This window comes from Populus alba, chromosome 2 (assembly GCF_005239225.2).
Source record: "Populus alba chromosome 2, ASM523922v2, whole genome shotgun sequence".
Classification (NCBI taxonomy): domain Eukaryota; kingdom Viridiplantae; phylum Streptophyta; class Magnoliopsida; order Malpighiales; family Salicaceae; genus Populus; species Populus alba.
The window spans coordinates 18,084,994-18,105,141 of NC_133285.1; the positions used below are offsets into that span (position 1 = coordinate 18,084,994).

The 20,148-nt window shown below is 32.5% G+C and overlaps 3 protein-coding genes and 1 pseudogene across 4 annotated transcripts; 2 read left to right on the plus strand and 2 right to left on the minus strand.

Moving 5' to 3' along the window:
• The first annotated feature begins 4,097 nt into the window (after positions 1–4,097).
• LOC118057674 (eukaryotic translation initiation factor 1A) lies at positions 4,098–5,156 on the plus strand. Of its 2 annotated transcripts, none has more exons than XM_035070311.2 (2): positions 4,098–4,207; positions 4,564–5,156. In XM_035070311.2, the coding sequence occupies exon 2, from the start codon at positions 4,575–4,577 to the stop codon at positions 5,010–5,012; it is 438 nt and encodes a 145-aa protein (XP_034926202.1). In that variant the 5' UTR covers positions 4,098–4,207; positions 4,564–4,574; the 3' UTR covers positions 5,013–5,156. The 2 variants fall into 2 exon arrangements, with proteins under 2 accessions (XP_034926202.1, XP_034926203.1); XM_035070312.2 differs by having other exon boundaries at positions 4,101–4,207; positions 4,570–5,156.
• Positions 5,157–8,600: 3,444 nt separating this feature from the next.
• LOC140955313 (uncharacterized) lies at positions 8,601–13,139 on the plus strand (annotated as a pseudogene).
• A 431-nt stretch (positions 13,140–13,570) lies between these two features.
• On the minus strand, positions 13,571–14,322 carry LOC118057669 (uncharacterized). The gene has a single exon (XM_035070307.2). It carries the CDS (start codon positions 14,153–14,155, stop codon positions 13,742–13,744), a length of 414 nt encoding a protein of 137 aa, XP_034926198.1. The 5' UTR covers positions 14,156–14,322; the 3' UTR covers positions 13,571–13,741.
• A 4,379-nt stretch (positions 14,323–18,701) lies between these two features.
• Positions 18,702–19,425, minus strand: LOC118057670 (uncharacterized). Its single transcript, XM_035070308.2, has one exon. The coding sequence runs from the start codon at positions 19,248–19,250 to the stop codon at positions 18,837–18,839; it is 414 nt and encodes a 137-aa protein (XP_034926199.1). The 5' UTR covers positions 19,251–19,425; the 3' UTR covers positions 18,702–18,836.
• Between the last annotated feature and the right edge of the window lie 723 nt (positions 19,426–20,148).

Consider the following 20,148-nt stretch of genomic DNA (forward strand, 5'->3'; position numbering starts at 1 on the left):
AAAAAGATTGTTTACTTGTCTCTGCATGGTTAAATACAAGCAAGGATCCAATTATAGGAGTTGAACAACAAACAAAACAATTCTAAGCTCGCGTACATGCTTACTTTGTAGAGAATGGAGGAAATTTGAATAATCGTTCCTAAATAAGCATCTCAAGTAGATGGTAATAAATAAATAGAGAAGTCGGTAAATTTGTTGGATTTGTTACTCAAATTGAAAATCATCAGCAAAGTAGAATGACCGAAGAATCAAGGGTAATTTTAATATTCATTTCCATGTTAAATTATTTAACACATATTTTAATGTTATTTAATTTATTTATTTTTTTACCAGATTAATGATGCTCGGAAAATGTATGCTTCTTGCATTGGCAAATGATTTCAACTAAAACATTGTTGGGTTATCTTAAGAAAATAACCCAAATAGTAATTTGAGCATGCAAGTCAACATCAAAGGTCAAAGAAGAAACAAAAAAGTCATGTCAATACAAGTCCGGCTTCATCAACTCCATCTATCCCTAATTCTTTTAGTTTAGGAGAAAATAGTGAACTATTGATTTATCAAGATAGACCAATCGGTCAGAAGGCTGCAAAGGAATGACTTAAACGTAGACAAGGAAAAGATAAAGTTGGGAAGGTAACTATAACAAATCTCTTACAATAATTTAGGGATACTCTAGTTGAAATTGAGGATCAGAAGAAACAAGACATGAAAATTATGTTAGAGCAACAAGCCATGATGATTCAACAAAGTCAAGAGAAACAAAAAATAGACAGGATTGAGAAAAAAGAACAAATTATAAAAATAGATATTTCTAATTTGAATCCAATTTCTGCAGCGTATTTTTAAAATAGAAAGTTAGAAATTATACAAAAGAGAAGTTTTAAATTTTAATTAACTTGGATTGATTTATTGTAATGTAATGTATTTTTAATTAAATATGTAGAAAATTCTTGGTTATTTTAAATATATTGTTTTGAAATTGATATCAATTTATAATACTTTTTTGAAGTTCCTCTAACACTTAACAATAATAAGTAGGATTAATTAACTTAAAAGTTAACAACCATAATGAAAAAAAAACATAAAAAACGTGAAAATTATGATAATATAAGAAGTTCAAATCTAAAGATTCTACTTGTTGCCATATTGTTTCCACAAATGTTCAATCAAATCTTCTTGTAGTTGAGAGCTAGTTGCTCTATCCCTAATTCAATTATGAGTTTGAAGAAAATCATGTAGTTTTGGTATTTCACCATGTGACACTGATATAAAGGAATTGGCTTAATGTTCATGGTCAAATCAAAGGTTCATTGCTCCTTCATCCTCAATAATCATATTATGCATTATTATGCAAGCTTTCATAATATATGCAAGCGTTTCTTCATCCCAGTATCGAACAGGTCCACGTATAATTGCAAAATGAGATTGGAGCACCACAAATGTCCGCTCCACATCCTTTCTTGCAGATTCTTGCTTGCTTGCAAAATATTTTCTATGTGCTCCTAATGGTTTTGGGATTGTCTTAACAAAGGTTGACCAATTAAGATAAATCCCATCTACTAAATAATATCCCATTGTATATTCATGCCCATTAATTATATAATTGACAGGAACAGTACGACCTTCAGTAAGTGCAGCGAAGAGAGGTGACCGATCAAGAACATTAATATCATTTAATGATCCAAGCATTCCAAAAAAAGGCATGCCATATCCAAAGATCTTGTAAAGCCACCGCCTTTAGAATTATAATTGGTTCATGACAATGACCAGTATACATCCCATGCCATGCAATTGGGCATTTCTCTCATTTTTAATGCATACAGTCAATGCTTCCTAACATTCCTGGAAATCCACCCTGCTCTCTAATTGATAATAATAAAAAAATATCGGCCTCGTTTGGTGCCCTTAGATACCAATCACCAAAAACTTCTACGATTGCTTTGACGAAAGCTCTAAGACTTTCTATTGTAGTTGTAAGATCCCACATCGGAAGTGAACGTCTAGAGCCAAGGCCTTATAAGTGCATGCTCACCTTGACTAGTAAGACTCGTTTTGGGGTCATACGTGGCTGCCAAGAACAAAACCGCGAGGGGGACCTGGGTGGAAGCCCTGGATTTGGGTGGACTGGGAGGCCCAAAGCGGACAATATCTTGCTAGTGAGGTGGGGTGTTACATTTGGTATCAGAGCCGAGGACGGCTCGTCTTAAGGTGGGGGGATTGTAAGATCCCGTATCGGAAGCGAGCGTCCAGAGCCAGGACCTTATAAGTGCATGCTCACCTTGACTAGTAAGATGTGTTTTGGGGTCATGCGTGGCTGCCAAGAACAAAACCGTGAGGGGGACCTGGGTGGAAGCCCTGGATTTGGGTGGACTGGAAGGCCCAAAGCGAACAATATCTTGCTAATGAGATGGGGTGTTACAACAGTGGTTTCTCCAATTCAAAGATATTCATTAGTAAGATCTGTAGGAATACCATATACAAGTATTCTGTGAGCTGTAGTTACCTTTTGAAGGCAAGATAAACCAAGAACACCAAAAGTATATGTCATTTGTTTGAAATATGGATTATGAGCTTCCATTGCATTTACAATCTGAAGAAAAAAAAGATAACGACTCATCCTAAATCTTCTTCGAAATTAACTTTTAGTGAATTTACGATTTTCAGCAAAATAATCATTATATAACCTTAACTTACCTTCCTTTCTATTACGATTGACAATATTATGACTAAGAATATAGTCATGATAGCTTGTTCTCTGCCCTTGATTATTCGACTCTTCTTCAGTAACCACATTGGTAATAACTTGAAAAGCGAACACAGGAGTGTCATCATCAAAATCAAAAGCATCATAAAAATTAAAATTAGAATGATTCATGATGAATTTTAATGAAATATAACAAAGATTGGAGAGAAGAAAATGATGAGAAAAAAAATATTAAGATATATGAGAATATTTATAGGTGGATTATTTTTTCAAATTGTAAAATCTTAGTATGTTGGCGGTAATTTTTTCAAAATTTAAAAATTTAAAATTTAAAATGTTGGCCGTTATTTTTTTAAAATTTGAAATTTTAAAATTTAAAATGTTAGTGGTCATTTTTTCAAAGCTTGATTTTTTTTTAAAAAAAATTGAAAATCAAAACTTAAAATGTTAGTGGTTTTTTTTTTCAAAGTTTGAATTTGAATTTACTTTTAAAAAATTAAAATTTTAACAATAACATATAAAACTTAAAATTTAAAATATTCATTTAAAAATTTAAAAAATTTAAAATTATATCTTTTAACTTTCATATTACTTCATTAATTTTATATTACTTTTGCAAATTACTCATATTAATTATATAATTAATAACATCATAATTATATTATATATAAAATATCTAAATTAGTTATATAATTATATTAAAATTAATTTAACTTGAAATATATTAAAATATAATTGATTTTTTTAAATAGCTTTTTACCATTGAAATATATATAATTAAAAAAGCTATATTTACAATATTCAAAAAGCTATTTTCTTAATTTGACTCTTTAATATAGCATTTTTCATTGGAGATGCTCTTAGAGAGTGGTTATGTTTAAATGTGAAAAGTATATGATCATTATAGGATGATATAAGATATGAGAGCCTTTCACTAGAATGTAGTGTTAGTCTGATACTATACTGGAAAGATAAGTGGTTAAATACTAATATCAGATCTTTAGAAAAAGAAAACTATCGAATTTCCAATAAAATTTATAATCAACTTATACAGATTGAAAAAAAAAAAAAAGAAAATTTTTCATGTTTTAATAAGAGAATGTTTTATCTTGATATTTGTGACTAATAAAGTGTTATGATATCATCATTCACAAAAAAATCCAAGTTGCTAGTTGCAACCTGACTTAGTTAATAGATAAATAGATTACATTCCTATATTATGTTTTGTTGAGCTAAAAACGAACTTTAAATTACAAAGTCCAACACAACACAATTTGGGCTTCAATAACCAAACCGAATTTACATTGAGCTCAGGACAATTAAATGGGCCTGATCAAGATGGCTCAAGTTGGGCCTCCGAGCATAAACCGCTTCCAAGTTTAATCGAACCGACATCAAATTGGTACATAATAAACAAAGAGAGAATCAATCCACTAATTGTTTTCTTTTCTCTCTCTCTCAAGCTTCTTCGATCGTCTTCACCTTAGCACCCCAGCGCAGGTTACTTCTCTTCTCTTCTTTCCTCTTTCTTTTTTTTTTTTTTTTTTTTTTTTTTCAATTTTCTGATCTTATTCAACTTGCACAAGCGATTTTCCGCTGTCCCCCCCTGCCCTTAATTTAAGTTCTTGAATTTGGTTTTTTGTTCTTTATTTTCAGATTTTTATTTTTTTCTTATTTTCCCCGATCTGATTTTTCCATGTTTTTGTTTTAATGTATTTTTTCTAATTACTATGTTCCTATGTTTCGTTGGTCCTATGTTACTGTGTTCGAATTAATTTAGGAAAAAAAGTAATAGAAAAATTGGAAATCATTAGATAACTGATTGGGTATTTGTTATTGGTGTGTGTGGGAAATAGAAACAGAAACCATGCCGAAGAACAAGGGAAAGGGAGGAAAGAATAGGAAGAGAGGAAAGAACGAAGCCGATGATGAGAAGCGTGAGCTTATTTTCAAGGAAGATGGGCAGGAGTATGCCCAAGTGCTTCGCATGCTCGGGAATGGTCGTTGCGAAGCCATGTGTATTGATGGGACCAAGCGTCTTTGCCATATTCGAGGAAAGATGCACAAGAAGGTCTGGATTGCTGCTGGTGATATCATTCTCGTTGGCCTCCGTGACTATCAGGATGACAAGGCTGACGTTATATTGAAGTATATGCCTGATGAAGCTAGGCTTCTGAAGGCGTATGGTGAGCTTCCTGAGAATACGCGTCTCAATGAAGGTATTGCTGGAGGTCTTGATGAGGAAGATGATGGTGCTGGTGATGATTACATTGAGTTTGAGGATGAAGATATCGACAAGATCTAGATCTTTTCTTGCTTTTTTATATTTAGTGCTAAAATGAGTGACAACTGAGTGATGATAAGAATGCTAGAACAAGGTATGTGCATTATAAACCTGAATCTGAGATGTTAACTTGTTATATTTTTTATGTAATGGCTATTTGTATCACTCATAGTATCTCTCACGTGCCCTCCTCCTATATTCTGCTGCTTTTGTTGATGATGATGCTAGTCTGGATATCCAGTGCTGATTCTGTGTTTGGTCAAGGCTTCCATGGTGTTGGATGTTTTTAATGGCTTTTGAATGCAGAGGTATGCTGCCCTGGGTTTGATTTGGTATTGGATAACGGGCGCAAAATGTGATTGTGCAATTATACTAATTGACGAACGCAGTTCAGATCGTATTTTCTAAAACTTTGAATTTTTGTTTGTTTAAAATTATTTTTTTTTAATGTTTTTGGATAGTTTTGAAATTCTAGAATTATTTTTTTTTTTAAAAAATCATTTATGTTTTTTTTTAAATAAAAAATAATTTTAACCTTAACGGTTCCGGCACTCCAAACACTCCCTGCTCTATTTAGGTTGGCTTTTTTTTCTTTTTTTGGTTCAGATGATGTCTGAATGGGGATTGCTAACAAGCAGAGTGACTAAGTGTTCTGATTGTATTTACTCTTCCAGGGCCTTGGTTAGCTGTCAGCTTGTGCTTCTGCGATGTTATGCATCGACAAGGGAGCTAGAAAGGAAAGCAATTTTTTGGGAACGATACGTATTTCATGACATGAGCTTTCAGCGTATAGTTATTGCTTTCTAAAATACTAGGTTACCGTTTTGCTTTGCCACAGGCAAATTTTATTTTTTTGATTTATGTGGGGGTGTTCGGGTTAATTTATACTTATATTGATTAATTTTTATGAATCCTAAAGTTAACAATCAGATAAGTTTTTAGTGATCATTAATATTAGCAACTTTAAAATTTAAACATGAGACTATAGATAATGTTAAATTTTTGTTATTGACCTCCTATTAGATGATTGCTTGCTGAAGTCAATCCAGCACATTGTTTCAGTCATCTTCTCCTTCAATCCAAGCTCTATTTCACTTTCTTCGGTTTAAGTGGTATAGAATGAGTATCTCGTTTCCGAGTTATTCTAAATTTAGCAAGTGTTTGGAATGTTGCTTGATGTTTCATCTCGATGGAACGATATTATGTCATTACATTTGCAGGCAACTAAATAATTTGAAGTCATAAATCCTTCTGAAATGGACTGCAAGCGTGTTCCGCTACAGATTAGAAATTTGTTGAAGATTACGACGTAACTTAGGAGCTACATTGCTTAAGTTGAAGCATTGCATTTCACTTGATGGTGGTTTCGCTTTCATCTCCTTGTATTGTTCAATCTCCTTCGAACACCGTTTTCTTGATTACCTGTTCAAAAGTAATGAATGATTGGGAAAAAGAATAATCATGAACACCTGTTCAACGGTGATGAATAATTGCTCTTCCGAACACTGAAAGCTCGGTGCTGTTTTCCGCCTTGGTATGGTTATGGTGGCCTGAAGCCTCCTCTTCGTGCGCTTGAAGCCATCCATGTCATTTGATGCAATTGATAATCTATCAAATTGGACAGATATCTCATTAGACCTGTAACTCTCTTTCTCGTCTACCTGCTGAGTCAGAAAATCTCTTCCGAAATGCAAGTCTGTGATTGCTGTTTTACCGGCTCAAGTTGTTTGCCAGTACAGCTTTCCACTGAGCATCCCGGAACTCGGGTTGTCATCAACATTTCTAGCCAGCTCTAACATAAGCCGGCCACTAGATGAAAGAAAATGGGAGGGAAATTCAGCGGTTTATGAAAAAATTTCCATAAACAATAGAAACTCTCTTTTTTAAATGAATTGATGTAAATTGAGTATGTTGAGTGGTTAAACATAATTGTTTCATAGATAAAATAAGAGATTTGAAGAATTCTTGCTTGAATTGTTTCATTTACATTAAATTATGTTATCAAGCATAAATAAATTCAAGTAATTAAGAAAATTAATTGCTCTTTTTTCATTAATGTTGGTGCCAGCCTATTTGTACCAAGAAAATAAATGATATTTGTATATTTAACATCAAAATATAATAATTATATTCGAATGATTGGGTAGAATATTATATGGGTTAAGAGTCGACAGAAAAGGTGATAATGTGATATATAGTTTATTACATGAGATATTGTTTTAGTCAGATCCTAGGGTGCGGGAGTTTCACCATCAATAAGCCATAAAGGTAGGATTTCTCCTCAACTTATTTTTCTAATAATAAGAAATGAGGAAAGAAAATTCATATAAGGATATATTTGAGTTATAAGTGTTTCAAGTCATTTTTTTTTTTTAAAAAAGGAATATATATAAAAAAACATTAAGTAGAATATAATTAGCCTACTGAGATTTGAAAGGCTAATGATATCAACATAGAATATATTGATATCAGCATTACATGATATTATAATATTTTTCCGGATTATGGAAGTAAAAATATCAATAAAGTTATATTGATATTGGAATTAATGAGAATTTGATTATCTATCAAGAATTGGAGGCTAATGATATTAACATGTGAATATATTATGATATTCTTCTAGATTATAGAAGCTAAAATATCAACAAAGTTATGCTGATATTGAAATTAATAAGAATTTGATTAGCCTACCAGAAATTAAAAGCTAATGATATCAACCATAGATATATTGATATTGACATTACATGATGTTATGATATTTTTTCGGTTATAGAAGCTAAAAATATCAACAAGGTTATGTTAGATATTAGAATTAATGAAAAATTTGATTAGCCTCTTGGGACTTGGAGACTAAGAGTATCTTCCAATGCAAAATGTTAAATTAAGGAGCCAAATTGATAAATGATTTTTTAAATAATATAAATATAGTTTTTTTTGATTATATGCATTCCATTGAAAAAATATTTAGAAAAGCCAATTATATTTTAATATATTTCATGTTAAATTAATTTTTATATAATTATATAACTAATTTAGATATTTTTTATATAATATAATTATGATGTTATTAATTATATAATTAATATGAGTAATTTATAAAAGTAATATAAAATTAATGAAGTAATATGAAAGTTAAAAGATATAATTTAAAATTTATTTATATGAATATTTTTAATTTTTAGTTTTATATGTTACTGTTAAAAAATTAATTTTTTAAAAGTAAATTCAAATTCAAACTTTGAAAAAAACGCCAATATTTTACATTCTGATTTAATTTTTTTTTTAAAAATTCAAACTTTGAAAAATGATCGGCCAATATTTTAAATTTTAAAATTTCAAAATTTTAAAAAATAACTATCAACATTCTAAGATTTTAAAATTTGAAAAAATAATCCATCTATAAATATTCTTATATACCTTAACATTTTTTTTCATTATTTTTTTTCTCTCCAATCTTTATTATATTCATTAAAATTCATCATGAATCATTCTAATTTTAATTTTTATGATGCTTTTGATTTTGATGATGACACTCCTGTGTTGCTTTTCAAGTTGCTACCACGTTGTGGTTATTGAAGAAGAATTGAATAATCAAGGGCGGAGAACAAAATGGTATCTTATGGCTCTATTCTTTGTCACAATATTGTCAATCATAATAGAAAGGAAGGTAAATTAAGGTTATATAATGATTATTTTGCTGAAAATCTTAAATTCACTAAAAGTCAATTTTAAAGAAGATTTAGGATGAGTCGTTGTCTTTTTCTTCGGATCGCAAATGTAGTGGAAGCTCATAATCCATATTTCAAATAAAGGACATATGCTCTTGGTGTTCTTGGATTATCTTGCCTTAAAAAGGTAACTGCATCTCACAGAATACTTACATATGGTATTCATGCAGATCTTACTGATGAATATCTTCAAATTGGAGAAAGCATTGCGATAAAAAGTCTTAGAGCTTTCGTCAAAGTAATCATAGAAGTTTTTGGTGATTGGTATCTAAGGGCACCAAACGAGGCCAATATTTGTCGATTATTATCAATTGGAGAGCAACGTGGATTTCCATGGATGTTAGGGATCATTGATTGTATGCCCTAAAAATGGAAGAAATGCCCAATTGCATGGCATGGGATGTATACTAGTCATTGTCGTGAACCAACTATAATTCTAAAGGCAGTGGCTTCATAAGAACTTTGGATATGCATGCCTTTTTTGGAATGCCTAAATCATTAAATGATATTAATGTTCTTGATCGGTCACCTGTCTTCGCTGCACTTGCTGAAGGTTGTACTGCTCCTATCAATTATACAATTAATGGGCATGAATATACAATGAGATATTATTTAGCAGATGGGATTTATCCTAATAGGTCAACCTTTGTTAAGACAATCCCAAGGCCATTAGGAGCAAAGAGAAAATATTTTACAAGTAAGCAAGAGTCTGTAAGAAAGGATGTGGAACGGGCATTTGGGGTACTCCAATCTCGTTTTGCAATTGAATGTAGAATTGTTCGATACTAGGATGAAGAAACGCTTGCAAATATTATGAAAGCTTGCATAATAATGCATAAAATGATTATTGAGGATGAAGAAGCAATGAACCTTGGATTTGACCATGAACGTGAAGTCAATTCTTTTATATCAGTGTCACATGGTGAAATACTAGAACTACATGATTTTCTTCAAACTCATAATCGAATCAGGGATGGAGTAACTGGCTCTCAACTACAAGAAGATTTGGTTGAACATTTATCAATATAGTAACGAGTAGAATCATTAGATTTGAACTTCTTATGTCATCATAAGTTTCTAGTCTGAGGGCTCACTTCCTATAGAGCTTGGCATTGGCCTGCATCCATTCTATCAAGTCTGCCAAGCTTTCTGGGGATGAAGGGATCCAAATATACACCCCCTAATGATGCTTGAATGGGGCAGGGAACGAATGCTGAGTAGAGGGAGAGGAGTAAGGAATGAGATGCGATCCTAATGCTTGGGCAAAGGATTTTGTAGCTCCTGGCTTGGAGGGGAGGATTAAGGTTCATGAATCCCAGGTCGACTAGGCAGTAACTGCGGAACCTGTCGACCTATCAGTGGGGCATATATAAAGATCAAGGACGACATCTCAGATTTTTTTATGTTTTTTTTTTTTATATTATTATTATGGTTGTTATCTTTTAAGTTAATTAATCCTACTTATTATTGTTAAGTGTTAGAAGAACTTCAAAAAAGTATTATGAATTGATACCATTTTTATAATAATATATTTAAAATAACTAAGAAATTTTTACATATTTAATTAAAAATACATTACATTAAACAATAAATAAATCTAGTTAATTAAAAATTAATAACCCCTCTTTTACATAATTTCTAACTTTTTATTTTGAAAATACACTGTAGAAATTGGATCCAAATTAAAATATTTATTTTTATAATTTGTTCTTCTTTCTCAATCCTGTCAAATTCTTGTTTCTCATGACTTTGTTGAATCATCATAGCTTGTTGCTCTAACATAATTTTTTTCAGAATTGCGTAAGAGATTTGTTACAGTTGCCTCCCAACTTTATCTTTTCCTTGTTTACGTTTAAGTCGTTCATTTGCAGCCTTCTAACAAATTGGTCTATCTTGATAAATCAACGGTTTACTATCTTCTCCTAAACTAACAAAATCGGGGGTTGATGAAGCTGATGAAGTCGAACTTGCATTGACATGACTTTTTTGTTTCTTGTTTGACTTTGATGTTGACTTGCACGCTCAAATTGTTATTTGGGTTCTTTTCTTAAGATAACCCAACAATGTTCTAGTTGAAATCGTTTGCCAACACAAGAAGCATATATTTGTCGAGCATCATTAATATGGTAAAAACTTAGAAAAATTAAATACTATTAAAATATGTGCTAAGCAATTTAACATGAAAATGAATATTAAAATTACCCTTGATTCTTCTATCATTCCACTTTGCTGACGATTTTCAATTTGAGTAACAAATCCAACAAATTTACCAACTTCTCTATTTATTTCTTGCCATCTATTTGAGATGCTTATTTGGGAACAATTATTCAACTTTCCTCCATTCTCTATAAAGTAATCATGCACTACTGGTTTAATTGCATTTTCAACAAGATAAAATATAATTAACCTCAAATTAAAATAGATAATAAAAAATAAATTTTAAATTTGTCACTTTATATTTTTATCAATATCAGCTATCATTATTACTTCCTCTCAATTTTGTCAAAGATAACAACATAAATAAAAAATTTTCCTTAACCAATAACAAAGACATAAAATAACAAAGAAATAAAAATCATCACAAATATCAAATTAACAACAAAAGGTCTAAAAAATCAACAGATATAAAAGAGAAAATAGAAAAAAACTTTTAAATAAGCATGCACTTTTTAATTTCAGCTAATTAACACAACCAACGCAAGAAGCATATATTCTTGTTTTTCTAAATTTGAGAGAAGAGTGAGGCACAATACAAGATTTTAAAATTTATAAATTTCTTTCCATTTGTTTTTGAAAAAAAAAATTGTTGGTCAACGACGATAAAAATAGCTGTTGGCAACGGTAATTTTATTTGGCCATTTCTACATAAATATGTAGAAATGGATTTACACATATTGAATAGCTATTTTAGCCATCATTTACCTGCGATGTTGGAATTCTTAAAAGAATAAATAAAAGTTAAAAAGATGCTTTTTTAAATTTAGCTCTTTATTTAGCTCTCTAGTTGGAAATGCTCTAATAATATTTTGATATCGACATTTAAAAATATTATGATTTTTTTTTGGATTATGGAAGCTAAATATATGAATAAGGTTATGTTTATATTAATATTAATGAGGACTTGATTTATTTGTTAAAATTAAAAGACTAAAGATATTAAATTGGATTATGTATTATGTAGATATGAGTATCACGTAGTCTTGTATTTATCTCTGGATTTTGGAAAGTTAGTAAATATCAACCTTTGACTTGGTTTCTTCTCTCTTACGTCTCTCCTGAAGTTATTATCCAAAACAGAAGGAAAAGAAAAAAGATCACAAAATCAATGATTTATCTTAGAATTTTACTTATGCACGGTCTCCTTGGTAAATTCCCTACAACATTTTAGGCCAGTAATATCACAAAATTTAATAATAGCAGCAGTCATTTTTCCTCGATGATATCTGTTTCTGATATGAAATTTGTTTTTATGCTGTGGGTTAAAATTTGAATATCTATATAGTCAACGGAGACAATTATTTATTCATTGTTTTAGGAATTCCTTCCTCCTCAGTTTTGCCTTCCATCAGAGCTAATCTTTTGATGGGATAGACACCAATTTAAATTTACTATTATCATTGGAAGAAGCTAATTTAAAGCTAATTTACTATTATTATTGGAAGGGGATCCTTCATATACCTCATGAAGCTGATCAGTACTGTTGTTTAGTGCCTTGTTGTATTTGCAGTTCTTAGGAAACAAGGCGTTTAAATCGAAAGGACATGCTTTTTCTCTTGTTTCTTCTTTGCACTCCCAACTAAATAGAAGTTGAGGTTCTGTACTGCTAAATCAAGCAAGGAGGTTTATTGGGATGGCATCAAGAAATTCTTTGGAAATTATAGTCATTTATATTCTTATTCCTGCATTCTATTTCTACTCGTTTTCCAGGGTCGCCTTCTTGTAGTCCCAAATCTGAAACCATATCTCCAACTTCTTGAGAAGCAAGAGAATGGGATGAAGAGGCATGAAACTTGGCAAGTTTATGGAGCCTTGCTGGTGAGTTATTGTCTACTTAATAAAGAAATGATGCTTATATCCCTTGGAGACTGGCTAAAAGACCACATATCTTCATTGTGCAGCAGGTCAATGCATATATGCACATATCTTCAATTATACCATCTGAATGCTAAAGTTTGTGATGTGTCCATGTCAAAGTATCTGTGGTGTGGAAATGAGATTTAGATCATCGATAACTGATGGTCCAGCCAATGTAGTGCCAACAAAATCCTCACCATTGCACATGCTACGGGAACCAATAGCTCCGGCTCCTTCAGGTGATTCAAAAAGGGGACCGTCTACACCATCTCCGGCTCCGGCTGCAGAAATTGAAAATGCAAGGGTGATAGTGGGCATCTCAACCAGGTTTGGAACGATGACTTGAATACTGGGCATCTTCTGGCATCCCTGTTTGAGCTGTTTGGCGAAAGCATTCTCTCCTTCATTCCATCTCCTGAGATGTCATTGTTTTTGTGATCCAATGCGGGAAGTTTGTTTCATACGCATGCTAAACAAATCATGATGGAATCAGGTGTTTAGAGCGCAAAATCAAGTTGAATCGCACCGCAGATTCGACTCGAAGTTTGTATTTAACTAGACTTCATATTAGGACACGCAAATTCTTTTACCATTCTGATGCAACTCTGTTCTACCAATTCCATTCCCTTGAAGCTAAATTTTGAACGATGACTGAGATGCATCCAGCTCAATCCTTGTGCCCATGTATCTATTAGTTGATGAAGCCCTCTCGAAAGAGGAAAGATATTCGTCAGCCTTTTGTTATACTAACCATGGCTGGATCCGGTCATGACCAAATTGCATCAGGAGAGAACCAAGTTTTAAGATACCAAATTGCACCAATAACAGAGCATTTCATTTATTTTCTTTGCTGCATCCAGCTAAACTTGGAATGCATTCGCAGAAGAAAGAAATAACAAAGACAATTAATGAGTCAAGTATAGTGTAGGGTAATGGATGTGGAATTAATCAGGCAACCAGTTTAGCAGATTCCCACTCCACAGCCTTCTTCAGGAAACTGTCTTCTTCCAGGACCATCTGAACAGGCAAGAAACCCATACCACTGGCCATGGCTAGCATCATTTGCTTGGTCTCTGACTTGAACTCTTCCAAGTCCACTGTCCCATTCAAGTCATGATCAAATTGGACAAAAAGAGAACCATAGACGAGAGCAAGCTCATCCGGGTCTGTTTCCACATCTACGCCGAAGTGGGTTTCCAATAACCTCAAACACTGCAGCTCCTTCAACATTTCCCCGTAGGAAAGCCGGCCGTCATGGTCTGAATCAAGGTGGGCGAAGCGGTCACATATTTGCGCGTTGAATGCTTCCTCGTCCTCCAGAAAGTTGACAATGGTGGCACCATCCAAAATCTCCACACTCATTTTTGGTCTCTCGCAATTTACTCACAGACTAGAACAAGAGAAGGTTTGAAACCGTAAATTAAAGGGAAGCTTTAGAGAGAACTAATTTGATATTTTGATGAATCAGGAGTTGGTTCTGTGCTCTGTGAAACAAAGAGAAGCTTTCGAGATAACTGATTTGATGTTGATGAATAAGAAGGTGGTCTTGTGCTCATTTATACGTAAATGAGGGGCACACAGACAGTCGACGAGTAGTCAGAAATATAGTCAGCACCCAGTTTCCATTTGGTTTCTGCTTTCCTGAAATGCTTCTAATTAACCTTTGCAGCATCGTTATTTCACTCTTTGCACAATCTGCTGCTTCGAGGATCCGTCGGTCAGCCACTATAAAATTATTATTAGAACTATCTTAAACAGGCGAGCCATCAGTCATAATCTAATGGCAACGGCAACTTGGGAACGGGCTTTTCCCCTAATAAAATTCGGTGGGCTAGCCGTGTTTATAAAGTCGAAAATCAAACGAAAGCACCGACAGCGGTCAATGTCCCTTCTCCTTCCGAGACAGACCATGTTCTTTTTTTTATTTATTTTTTCCCACAATACAGCAAATACTGTACTATAGGTTTGATTTCACCTATTCTACATGTGTTGTTTGTCAAACATAAAAAAATGAGCATATAATTGTCGTAGAGATTTAAACAAACTTAATTATGGTTCTAACTGAATTTGTTTCATTTTTTTTTCTATTTTTCAAAGATGGACTTTTAGAACTATGCTTGCAATATTCTTTACTTATTTATTTCCATTTCATGTTTAATGGATTATGTCATGGGTGATGTCAAATGACACGTTTTAAGTGCCTCTTGAGAGGTATTGTTAAAAAAAAAAAAATTTTGAATTTAATCATAAAATTATAATTAAGATTTAGGAATCACTGCTTAATATAATGGTTGCTAAGGAAACCTATGATCTATGAGAGTTTAGGTAAGAGACTGGTTATACAATGAAAAAACGTATTATTCCCAGTGCACCCTATCTAAAATAAGCTACATTGTTATTTGATTGTTATTTTAAGTTAAGTTTCTATTTGTTGGAATCGTCTAAGGTTTAAGATAGATCTTTCTTCGTGAGGAAATCTATACTTTATGAGGTTGAATTCTAACCGTTCTAAAGTCTAAATTTTAGTATTATATTTATATTGAATTTTTATCTTTAATACATGAGGGTATACTGTACTTTGTAGTTTTATGCCCTCAAATATTTAAGTTTATATCTAAACCATAAATATAAAATGAAAAAAATAATTGGTGAAAGGTTTTTTATATTTTATTCAAACCCTAGCAGATAATCATAAACTAGTTATGATATCTATTTTGCATTTTAAAACATGAGAAAAATATATTTTTTTGTTTTTTATGAAAACATGCTTAAAAAACTTTGAGGATTTGGCTATATGCATGAAAACAAAATTTTTTTTTTTTAAAAAAAGAAATTGATTTAAAAATTTTGATTTTTTTTTTGAATTTTTGAATTTTTTTTTCAAATATTTCAGAAGAAACCGGGTATTTTAATAACGAATATGTATCATATAGTGTAATTATATAGCCTAATATGAAGCAAAATTGATTGAAAAACATGTGAGAAAATCACAAATTTTTTTATAAGGCTTTTGATTTTTTTATGGATTTTTTTTGGTTTTTTTTTATATTATTTTTTTTTATATATATATATATATATATATATATATATATATATATATATATATTAGACTGGCCCCTACCTAGCCATCAAGGCCGAACCTAGCCGGGTTGGGCCGCCAGGCAACGCAATAGACCTAGCCTTTATTCTTTTTTTTTTTTTAGGCTAGACCCGACCAAGCCATCATAGGTTGGGTTGGAATAGGTCTCGCCCATCTTCACATGACCATTAGCCCAACCTAGTGACCATGTGAAGTGGTTGATTTTTGTATGCAGAACCAATGTTTCGCTTGCAAATGGTTGCCTTATTTGCTAGGAAGGCTGACGTGTTGTTGGCAGCATTGCTGATAGCGAAGATGTTGCAAATGATGAGGAAGAAGATGGTTGGTGGAGAAGAAGAAAAGATCTGGTAAGAAAAACTGATTTTCACCAAATTTGGGCTCTAATTTCTTGATGCTTGGAGCATGGAATACACCTCTATTTATAAAGGATAAAAGATGAACATCTTGTCTGTACTAATGCTAAATCTTGGCCCTTGATTCGACACAAAAGGATCTTAAACATTGGTTCAAAGTTGCAATCATGATTTGAAAAGGTTGGTTGCTAAAAGTTAGTCAAGTTGACCAATTTGAGGCTATATTATAGTGGCTGTAAGGACGATTAGCTTGTGAGATCTACTTTGGGGTGAAGTGTAATGTCAGCTCATCATGGTGGTGTATGGTTTGTCCAGTTTGGTTGAGAGATAAAATATTAAATGCCACTGAAAAATAGTCACCTAGGCAATTTTTTATAGTCAAAAGAAGAAGACAATGAATAGTAACTAGATGATGCATCATCTAGTTGCCTTTCCTTTTTACTTTTCATAAACAACTTTGTTTTGGACCTTAAATTAGGGTTTTTTTTTAAAGTTCAATTTGGTCCTTCAGCTTTTGATTTCTTTCAATTTTACCCCTAATTGACTCTAAACTTTCGATTTAATGCAATTTGCCCCTGCCAAATTTCAATATCAATCCTGAATTTTAGCGCCCTTTTCAATTTGGTCCTTGGTCTTGGATTTATATAATTTGACCATCAAGTGACCATTAAAATTTTAATTTTCTTCAATTTCACCTCTGATTTTCTTCAATTACCCCATAGTTCGATGTTTTTTGCAAAATTGTTCTTAGTTGCGAATCTCTTCAATTTAACCCTTAAGTGACCTTAAAGCTTTGATTTTCTAATTTTACCCTTAATTTGAACCAATTGATTTTATAAAAATTAAAATTGGTCTTCTAAAATTCTAATTCTCTCATTTAAGCTCAAATTAGGCTTCTAAACTTAGATTTCACCAATTAAACCCCTAATAAAATTAAGTTGACTTATTTAAAGTATAATTAAATCTTTGTACCTACTTAAATCCTTTAATTGATCCCAAAATAATTCTTAAACATAATTAAATTCTCAATTTGATCCATGATGAAATCAAATTGGCCTATCAAAATTCTAATTAAATCCCCTGGTTTAATTTTTAAGTAGATTAATCCAATAACCATTTAATTTGATCTTGAATTTGCATTGTCTTTTTATTTTTAGATAAAATAGGGTACAATTAGGCTTCCAAAGTCGTAACTTCATCTTCCTATATATTTGAAATCCTCTTCAGCATACTTTTCCAAGTCGCTTGTTTTCTTGCTTTTTTTTATTTTCTTTTTTTAACTTTATTATGGAAAGTAAAAAGGTGAATTTAGGGAATAACCCAAAAATAAGTTATGACAATTGCCCTTCTTTTTACAATGTTTAGAACGAAAGTCTCATGAGAGACTTTAGACAATAAGTTTTGTAAAGAAGAAGAAAAGGAACAAGATTATGGACTCACCATATTAAAACATAGTCAATCCTTCTGAAAAATGTTAGCAATGAGATCTTAAAAGCGTACTCAGAGAAAATATAGATAGAAATAAAAAGCACACTATCTGAAAAATGAGGGTTAGAAAGTGTACTCGAAAGAAAAAAAAAAGATAGAGTTTCTAAAAAAAAATATGATCTTTATAAAAGATTTTAGAAATGATATGGTAGTACTAGACAACCTATCTATTGATAGAATTTAAAGATTCTAAAATGGTCAATTTGTCATGGGTGACCCACCAAAAAAAAAACTCAAAGGTCTTTTGAAAGTATTCTTATTGTAATGAATGCCCTATCTAAGTAGAGAAATATAAAGATTTTTTTTGAGTAGGCTTATTGTAATGGGCAATCTATTTAGATGAACAAAAAATATTTTTTTTTAAATAATCTTAATATAATAACTGATCAACCCAAAAACAAATACAAAGATTTTTCAGTAATCATTATCCACATCTTCACACGAGACTGAAAATATCAGGAGCTACAAGCCCGCAAGTGTGTTGTTTTTAAGCATCCAGGTTCTTTGTTCAAGTCGCGTTCCTGCATATATAGGATTTTAAGTGCTTCCCTCTTTTCAATGCGGGAAGTTTGTTTCATACGCATGCTAAACAAATCATGATGGAATCAGGTGTTTAGAGAGCAAAATCAAGTTCAATCGCACCGCAGATTCAACTCGAAGTTTTTATTTAACTAGACTTTATATTAGGACAGTTATTTCTTTAATTTTCATCTGTTCCCCTGGACCTGACACGCAAATTCTTTTACCTTTCTGATGCAACTCTGCTCTACCAATTCCATTTCCTTGAAGCTAAATTTTGAACGATGACTGAGATGCATCCAGCTCAATCCTTGTGCCCATGTATCTATTAGTTGATGAATCCCTTTTGAAAGAGGAAAGATATTCGTCAGCCTTTTGTTATACTAACTATGGCTGGATGGTCATGACCAAATTGCATCAGGAGAGAACCAAGTTTTAAGACACCAAATTGCACCAATAACAGAGCATTTCATTTATTTTCTTTGCTGCATCCAGCTAAACTTGGAATGCATTCGCAGAAGAAAGAAATAACAAAGACAATTAATGAGTAAAGTATAGTATAGGGTAATGGACGTGGAATTAATCAGGCAACCAGTTTAGCAGATTCCCACTCCACAGCCTTCTTCAGGAAACTGTCTTCTTCCAGGACCATCTGAACTGGCAAGAAACCCATACCACTGGCCATGGCTAGCATCATTTGCTTGGTCTCTGACTTGAACTCTTCCAAGTCCACTGTCCCATTCAAGTCATGATCGAATTGGACAAAAAGAGAACCATAGACGAGAGCAAGCTCATCCGGGTCTGTTTCCACATCGACGCCGAAGTGGGTTTCCAATAACCTCAAACACTGCAGCTCCTTCAACATTTCCCCGTAGGAAAGCCGGCCATCATGGTCTGAATCAAGGTGGGCGAAGCGGTCACATATTTGCGCGTTGAATGCTTCCTCGTCCTCCAGAAAGTTGACAATGGTGGCACCATCCAAAATCTCCACACTCATTTTTGGTCTCTCGCAATTTACTCACAAACTAGAACAAGAGAAGGTTTCAAACCGTAAATTAAAGGGGAGCTTTAGAGAGAACTAATTTGATATTTTGATGAATCAGGAGTTGGTTCTGTGCTCTGTGAAACAAAGAGAAAGCTTTCGAGATAACTGATTTGATGTTGATGAATAAGAAGGTGGTCTTGTGCTCATTTATACGTAAATGAGGGGCACACAGACAGTTGAAGAGCAGTCAGAAATATACGTAGCACCCAGTTTCCATTTGGTTTCTGCTTTCCTGAGATGCTTCTAATTTCCCTTTGCTGCATCGTTATTTCACTCTTCGCTCAATCTGCTGCTTCGAGGATCCGTCGGTCAGCCACTAAAAAAATATTATTAGAACTATCTTAAACAGGCGAGCCATCAGTCATAATCTAATGGCAACGGCAACTTGGGAACGGGCTTTTCCCCTAATAAAATTCGGTGGGCTAGCCGTGTTTATAAAGTCGAAAATCAAATGAAAGTTGACTTACTCGAAGGTTCAAAAGCACCGACAGCGGTCAATTTCCCTTCTCCTTGAAAAGACGGACCGACCATGTTCTTTTTCTACTTCTTTTTTTCCCCGCAATACACAACAAAAATGCAAATACGAGCATATAGTTGTCTATTCTACATGTGTTGTTTGTAGAGATAATGGGCATATAGTTGTCTTAGAGATTTAAACAAATTTAATTATGGTTCTAACTGAATTTTTTCGTTTTTTTTTGTTTTTTTCAAAGATGGACTTTTAGAACTTGATGCTTGCAATATTCTTTACTTATTTGTTACCATGTCATGTTTAATGGATTACTTAATCATTTATTAAAATTATCCTCTGTACTTATTTATAGAAAACCATTTTTCTTATACAAAAGGA

Excerpts from the sequence above, each read along its gene's own strand:
- LOC118057674 (XM_035070311.2), top strand. The coding sequence starts at position 4,575 with ATGCCGAAGAACAAGGGAAAGGGAGGAAAGAATAGGAAGAGAGGAAAG.
- LOC118057669 (XM_035070307.2), bottom strand. The coding sequence starts at position 14,155 with ATGAGTGTGGAGATTTTGGATGGTGCCACCATTGTCAACTTTCTGGAG.
- LOC118057670 (XM_035070308.2), bottom strand. The coding sequence starts at position 19,250 with ATGAGTGTGGAGATTTTGGATGGTGCCACCATTGTCAACTTTCTGGAG.